At 39.1% G+C, this 8,489-nt stretch overlaps 1 protein-coding gene and 1 long non-coding RNA gene across 2 annotated transcripts; both read right to left on the reverse strand.

Moving 5' to 3' along the window:
• Window positions 1–3,102: 3,102 nt before the first annotated feature.
• Window positions 3,103–5,971, reverse strand: LOC125378344 (peroxidase-like protein 3). Its single transcript, XM_048393792.1, has 8 exons — window positions 5,930–5,971; window positions 5,558–5,652; window positions 5,309–5,404; window positions 5,094–5,186; window positions 4,286–4,949; window positions 3,989–4,158; window positions 3,629–3,734; window positions 3,103–3,345 (listed from the first exon to the last, which is right to left on the reverse strand). The coding sequence occupies exons 1-8, from the start codon at window positions 5,950–5,952 to the stop codon at window positions 3,285–3,287; spliced, it is 1,308 nt and encodes a 435-aa protein (XP_048249749.1). The 5' UTR covers window positions 5,953–5,971; the 3' UTR covers window positions 3,103–3,284.
• A 1,321-nt stretch (window positions 5,972–7,292) lies between these two features.
• Window positions 7,293–8,489, reverse strand: LOC125378396. Its single transcript, XR_007220236.1, has 4 exons — window positions 8,314–8,489; window positions 8,027–8,057; window positions 7,632–7,721; window positions 7,293–7,325 (listed from the first exon to the last, which is right to left on the reverse strand). It is a non-coding gene; the product is annotated as an uncharacterized LOC125378396 (long non-coding RNA).

The following is an 8,489-nucleotide window of genomic DNA, read 5'->3' on the forward strand; positions in this document are numbered from 1 at the left end:
GCGAGCCGGCCAGGGAATGACATTCACGTTGTTTTGTTGAAGAGAATCCTGAACAAGTCGAGCAATTTGAGGCCGGGCGTTGTCATGTTGAAAGGTCATGACCGGGCCATGACGACGCAAAAACGGTAGAACAACAGGGCCGATGATCTCATCGCGGTAGTGCTGTCCATTGAGATTTATCTCTACCACTATCAAACAGGTCCTCTGTCTTTCTGTAATCTCACCCCATACCATAACGCTGTCGCCCCCGAACCGATCTTCTTCCATGACACAATGATTGACGTAACGTTCACCTCGACGTCGGTACACTCGAATGCCTCCATCGCTGTGGATGAGGTGAAAACGAGACTCGTCAGTGAATAGAACTTGTCCTAAGTGCATGACCGTCCAGCATAGACGCTGTCTGCACCACTGTAGACGTGCTTGAAGGCCAGAGATGCTTCTTGCAGTCACTGTTGCTGGCTGGAATCGATTTCGTAGGTGTGTTGTTCGAATCAAGTTGTCTTGTCGATTATTGGTTACACGTGGCCTGCCACTCCGAGGATGGTCTCTGACTGCATTCGTCTGTTGCCAACGTTGCCATAAACACCAAATGGTGTTCCTGTGGACATTAAATTGTCTTGCAACATCACGTTGACTCGATCCTGCTTCAAGCATACCAATGACTCGCACACGCTCATTTTCGGACAGGCGTTGTTTTTCGTAATGTTGAATAGTTACGTAATTTTGTTGTTTTTCTGAGTGGTTGTTGTCAGCACGATGCTAAACAATGCATATGGAATCCCGTTAACGCACATGTTTTCATACCCATGCTTGGGTAGTGAAATGCATGGGACTTGCATAAAAGTCATCTTTTGCATGGAATACATGCTTTTCTGTAGCAGTTGGTTTTTTTGTGACTTGATTTCCTTGCATGTACTACAATATTGAAAACCAGACTTAACTTGTTTGAAAAATACACTAAAATATTGATGTCACAGGAACTTTTGTTGTTGAGTATATTAACAGGATGCACAAAACCAACAAGTAAATTACGTGTGAGATTATATATACTCCTATCAAGTAACAGAAATATCATGTCTGTGTAGTCAATAATAACACGGCGCAGACCATGTGATAGTGAAGTGTGAACACACACAGACACGCCCTCTCGGTAGTTTACCCTCTGCAGTTCGTGTAGACACGGTACTCGGGGAACATGGTCTCTATGCTTTCCTTTGTGCAGTGTATCTCTAGAAGACCAAAGATACTGTGATCAGTGGAAATAAACTTCAATAAAACTTCATGATTTATTCTATCAAATGCCTTTGAAAAATCAACGAAGATGCTATAAAATCTACCATTAGTTTTTGGAGAGATATTTGTGCAAATGCCTGTAATGCCAAAAAGTGATCAATAGAAAAATATCCGGATCTAAATCCAGCTTAAGGGCTTAATATTCGTGTATAATATTATTAATGTCACACCAGGATTGTAATATTTTATCCAGAATATATGTCAGAACTTTGCACAGTGAGTAAATAAGAGATATGCCCCTGTAATTATCTGTAATATAAAACAAGCTACATACATCAATGTTTGTTAATTAATGCACATGTCTACATGCTCGTTGAGAGGTCAGATGAAGTGAAATGAGGGTTAACGTCACATTCACTTCCCTAGCTACTCGCACTTTGTAAAGGGTCATGCGATTATTCATTTGACCGCTTACACATATGCTAGTTTTGTCGCGGTACCTCATAGTACACATTACCCTCCACAGTGGATATACATGCATATAGTGCTGTTCGTCCTTGATATTGCTTCCTGTATAAGGATAGAGTTCACATGGTCCAAAGCAGTGCTTCCTATACATATATATAGTTCACATTATCACAGAGGGTGCCTCCTACACCCGCATATAGTTCGCATCGTCCATGCGATACCATGCTGCTGACCAAAGCCCTAGAAACTCGCACAAGCCATGCTGCCAAACACGGCCACCCTTCCATCAACTTTCCACGAGCAACGTTGCTTAACGTCGCCTGATTTGTGACCTGTGCTTTGTACACGGGGTGCCGTACAATCAACAATGTGAACTATATGTACGCTAAGGACAATGGGGGTTATTATACATATGTAATTATAAATAAACATATATATACATATTAGGAAACTCTGCCTGGGACGATGCGAACTATATGCGGGAATAGGGGGCACACTCTGTGATAACTATATACACGAATAGCAAGCACTGCGTTTGTAGAAAGCACTGACAGCGACAATGGGAAGTATATATATGAATAGGAAGCGCTTTCTGGAATAATGTAAACTATTTGCGTGTGTAGGAAGTACTTGCAGCGAAAATGGGAAGTGTAATACGTGTATGGGAAGTACTGTCTGGCACAATGTGAGCTATACACTTACTGAAAGCACTGCTCGGAACAATGAGATTGTATGGAACATGTATTGTTAGAAACAATATGTATCTAGGCCCTGGATACTATGTCATCATACCAAACATTAACACAAATGTGAAACGTATCAATGTACCAATCAGCCTACCAAACGGTAGATGAATAACACCAAACCAACAAATTAAGAGACAATGAATCAGAAATTCAAAAGAGAACGTGTTTATTTCAAAACGGTTGAAAAATTAACAAATACAATTGATTGTTATATATGATATAACACAAGTATTGTTCAATATTGTTTCTATTTAAGATGATATACGAATCTTCACACATGATCACACATAAATTGATAGTTGCTTTAAGCACCACATCAACAATATATTATACAATATCATACAATGACAAAAAATAAGAAACACCTCCTTTATAGATCTATGAAATAGTGCAAGTCATACATATAGAATATGTTTATGTCCTTGACGAATAAATTATACAATGCCATAAACATATACTGCCAATAATAATGCTACTTGTATGCTTTGATTAAACGCTTTGATGGTGTAACTGATGGATTTACTAACTTAATTGGTTACCAATTCGTTTTGTTCTCATAAAGTGTAGGCATTATAATCAGGTATAATGTTAACTGACATTTCCGTTAATAATTCCAGCATTATAAGTGAAATGCCATACCTCAATGTACTTGGCATTACATATTTAGTATGAAGACAGTTGAACACAAATGTCAAAAATGTAATGTATTCTGTGATTTAGGCATCTTACAAACCAGGACTAGTAGTGTGGGCTATACATGGTGGAACACCAAAATGCTATGTTTCAAGTCTTCGGGGTTTATTTGTTGAACTTAAGGGTAGGCCAAGCAACCTCTCATCTCCGCCATTTGGTTAAATCGATTGTTGGAAGATCGTTGCAGGGTATCAAAGGATTGCTGTGAAATACAAAAATGTGTCACCCAGTTAAAATATTAACATTTCCGTCAGCATATTTCATATGATCTGGTTTTATATTCGTATCCTATATAACTGAATGAGCTTGAATATGTTACATTCAAAGTGTGTCACGAGGTGTAAATGGATCCAGGATACAATTCTGATTAATGTTCACTAAATGAAGTACGCCAGATATACCCTGTCGCATGTTAATATGAGGTCTGTCTGTGCGAGATAATTAATTACTGACGAACAAAGGAGATGAATGTCTTCATTGCCTACCTTTCTTTTGAGTACACTGTAAAAGGATCTCTTTGGATGGACTTCACTCCTGAATTCCTACAAAGAATTTTGGCAAAGCGCATTCGTCGGATCTCAGACAGTTGTCCTGAAATAGAAAACGCAATAAATATTTATATATACAATTACTTCTGACAGCAAGAGAGTATCTTTTTTCCAAACTATTGTCAGTGAAACACTAAAACATTTTGACATCTTGAATTAGAAATGCAATAAAATTCATATAATGATATAACATTCTCATCTTAAAGGCATATTAAGTTATCTCATAAGTACATAGTTTGACATCAACAAAATAGTTTAACAAAACATACAAGCACACAGGAACAGACTGGACGGTACCTAATGTAAAGCCCTTTCTTGGATGGGATGTTTCGAACCAGAATGAGTCGCCATATTTCAGGTCATGGAACTGTTGACCAATCAGACAAGCGAGGAGAGGGCCCACTGCACCGCCATGCACGTGCTGTTCAGCTACTGCACCGGTGAAGACGTCGATGTCATCAGGGGATCTGAAGCAAGAATACATAAACGTAAGGAGATCTTGAGAAATGTCAAATAAGGGTTAAAGTATCTTTATTTAATAAATTTGTTACAATAACTCTGTACACATATAAGAGTAAATTAAATTAGACAAACCTGTATACACTTTTCAAAGCAGCTCCTGCTTTACCAAATATACTGTCATCAAATGAAGTCACTTCCCATAGCTGACATGCCTTGCGGAAGCTGTTGTATGATGGCAGGCCGTGGTCACGACCTCTCTGAATGTTCAAGGACACGATGTCAAAGCCATTATTGCCCGACGTCTCAAACAAATGCTCAGTCATCCCACTGTTGATGAATCGGTTAACCTCCTGATGTCTGTCCTTGAGGATAGCCTTCAGCACGGTGTCCAGATCTTTGATGACCTCAGAAGGTCTGAAGAAGAGCTGTTCTATGGGTACACGTCGATCTCCGAGGGTCAGGAAACGTGGAATGGTGGAGTGGCCGTATCTGAAGGCGGCGGTGGCGAAAACGTTGTAGATGGTGGGGTTTTGGGTGAAGTTGTACCTGAAGCTGAAGCCAGGGGTCAGTCTGTACTTCCTCATGGCCAAGGGCCCAACAATAATGGGCAGCCATTCGCGGTAGGTGACTTGTTGGATGATGGCTGACACGATCTTTCTGGCCTCCTCAAACAAGACATCATCAGGAGTGGTCGATGGCATGACATCAGCAAGTTCTTTGACAAGACGATTGTGTTCGCGGACAAACATGGTGTGTAGCACGGCCAGACCAGGGAACACGTTCACACGGTCGTCACCTGATGATGGAGTTAGTTATAAAGAAGGTGTGAAAGTGTTGTGAATTATCATTCGAAATGTACCAAATAGTCATGTGTGAAGTACAATATAAAAAGATTCTGAAAATAGTACTACGGATACATTAATAATTAAGTTGTATTTACCAGCTTCAAAACACCATTCGTTGGTATTGCTTGTTCGACAGTTGCCTTGGTTGGATTCTGGCAACAGGTTATCGCCCTTGGTTTTCATGTAGGCTGAAAAGTTGAATGACAACATTTATTTGTATATACCAATTTCTCTCCACGGTATTTGCCACATTTTAAAATATTTGTTTGATCATGAATTATAATTTAAAACAAAATATTGCCTGACTTACGTCCATTCCTGAGGTGATTGATCTGATCCTGACTGAGTCCGTACACGTTAGAGGCGTCCACAAAGGACGTCAGTAGGTTCAACTGTTCTCGAGTATCTGGAAGTCACATGGTTTTAAATTAAATATGGATGTTATCATACAGTGTTGTTTATGGCTTTCGTTACTTAATAAGATGAGCATAAAAATAATGACAGAACAATCCTTCATTGAAATGAGGTAACCTACACAGCCTTGTATTCATATACTCACTCCTTCCAGGTGCTGGGGCTGATCTTTTGAACTCCATGCAGTTCTTTTGGAAATGTCCTTCATTTACTGGCATGGTGATTGGGAAACAAGGACCGCTGGAACAGTGAAATACAACCATTGTTATGATAATGTTTATGATATGTTATGATACACAAACACATGCTTATGATATAGTCGGAATCGTACGGTAGACTTTTATAATCATGGAAAAGGTTGTATCCCTTTCATCCCAATTCTAAACATGTATACAATGTCACGTAATTTTAAAGTTTATTATTTCTGATTCATTTATTTCAAATATCTCGACCAGTTATTTCCATTAACACAAACAGAATGATTAAGTGTGGAAAATATAGAATGTTAATTGCTTACCCAGCTCGTACATCAGAATGCATCTCTCCAGGTGTGTGACCATCGCAACATTTAGATTGAACATCACCTTGAAGGAATATGAGGATTTGTTAAGTTAATACAAAGATTTAGATGCATATCGTAATTATTGAAATAGGTTCGAAAAATATGGATCACAAAAACAAATATATCACAGTTTGTCTGATTTCATCATCACACGTCTGGTCACTTTGATGGTCAGAGGGTATTGGCCATTTGGCACCTACCTGCATGGAGAGGAGTTCCGGTGAGATCGTGGTCAACAAACTGCCCCCACTGCATCACCATCACCGTGTGGTCATCAGAAGGACTGTCAACTCCCGGATGGACGGCCACACTGATGGCGCGTGGACTGGGGAGGGGATAACCATCAACGCCTCTCATTCGGGGAACGAACTTGCCTGAAAAGTCAAACCTTTGCTTTTAAAGTTCACTAAAGTATGGTTAGTTGTAATATTGATGGGGCATAACTAAATGTCCCCATTGGAATACTTACAAGACTTGCTTCCAAACGGTCTGATTTATTTATGAAAATCGCCCTGGTCATAAGCATGAAATAATGATTTTTAAGTTCTAATATCAATGTGAAGAAAGTCAGTTCTTTACCATCATCATATGCAGGATCAATAAATCTCTTGAATGGTTGGTTGGTTGATCCCCAGGTTGGCCAGCGAGCATTGTTGCAACTTCCGTCCATTGTCCGGTAGCGGGCGTCTTGTCTGCAGTCGATAGAGCGCCGTCTGTAAAAGTGAATGGTGTTATCAAGTCTAATGATAATTGGTGTAGGTATCAACTATATTAAACTCTCAACCACAAACGAAGTGTCCATAGATGAGAGTTAGTACGAAACTGACCTGATGGTGTGTTTGTCTTGATACTTGGATGTGCTGATGTCTTCTATGGAAATCTGAGACGTCTCGGCGGCGTCAGCCAGTGTACAAACAACATACTTGTCTTCGTCATCACCTACGTCAAAGTAAAGGCATTAATACACTGCTTACTATCATGGGACAATTTCAGAGTACTTTAACTTCGAAAGTCTGATCAAAGGTCGCACCATCTGAACTGGATGATGTTCTATAGTGGATAATGATGTTTGAGAACGCGTATCAGCAAAATATTTGTTTTAAATAATCGGAATTTGTCATCTGTATGTCCCATATGCAATAAATCCTCTGAAACATATGTATGATCAGATTTGTCAGTTAACCCAATAGACAAATCATGGATAGTGATGCCGTTAATGTTGAATAATTAGACTTCTTACCATGCAGGAGTCTGAACAAGATGTCAATTCTGTTTTCTCTGTCCAGCGTTTGTCCATCAACTGTTCCTTGGTGGTCACCCCAAGTCGTTGGTGAAGTTTTTGTCGCACCCTCTAATAGGTAAATAAGTTCAGAGTATAGAGAAATAGGGTTGTTACAGATTATGAATGCAATCACAAAAACTTTCATACTTTGCCACCCCACATTTTGTTCTATTTAGTGGCGTTAAACGGGGTCTTTGAATATGTCTGGAAATATCAACACAAGTCATTTCACGTGCATCTTTCAGGGTATACCCAAACACATATTTATTCATCTTATCTCTTAATCTTAGAATTCAAGAGAACATCATTATCTCCAACAATCCCTTCTTCAAATGTGTACCCCGAAGTGTAACAATGTAACCGGTGTGAACTTACTGTTCGTTGATGACTCATCAGTGACATCGTCAAGGAATTTCGTGTTCATCTGATGATCCATTCCAACCAGATCTGATTGTATTGCCTTGACTGAAGGTAAGGTAGTTTTTAGTCAAACAACTGGTATCACAAAATATAATATCCGTACATTAAAACATTCAATCTATATTTAGTGACATTGATTTCGTCAAAGGTCCGTCTCTACATTGAAGGACTAAGCATAATAGTAAGTAGAAATTTGGCATCTTTAACACAGATATCTCATTATTTCAGCATATTACATGATGCCAGTTGCGTGAGTAACGCCCAAGCAGATGAAACTAAAATAGTATTATTCAATCCTTCACTATAGCTTGTCAAGATTTGGTTCATAATTTTTAAAACACTATACTCACGTTGCTCAATGACGGAATCTATGTGGTTAACCTATAAGGGAATGAGTAAACATAGGTTAAATAATCGGTCTAGGGTAAAACAGATGTGATAATCTCAAACACCGTATGCCACCCGTTACTTTGAACATGATGAGAGAAAGAAGTTTCAGAACAATAAACCCAGAGTAAGTAATTACATGACATTTCTTATATATACTGATTTTCTACAGACATTCATGACTAGCCAGATAAATACCAATACTGATAATGAGAAGAAAAGATAAAAGAAGAAACAAAACACAACCTACCTCTGTGTCCGCCTCTCCAGCAGTGACCACGGTCAACATACAAACAAACAACACAACTTTCATCGTTTCTGCTTCTGTCCAGTACAAAGTGGGAATGTCTGATACACCAAAGATGGGACCTTGTATTTATACTCATATTCCTGGATTAAATCAACACAGATTACCCTAGAATTCAC

Source organism: Haliotis rufescens, unplaced genomic scaffold (assembly GCF_023055435.1).
Source record: "Haliotis rufescens isolate VD_foot unplaced genomic scaffold, xgHalRufe1.0.p SCAF_12, whole genome shotgun sequence".
NCBI classification, from domain to species: Eukaryota; Metazoa; Mollusca; class Gastropoda; order Lepetellida; family Haliotidae; genus Haliotis; species Haliotis rufescens.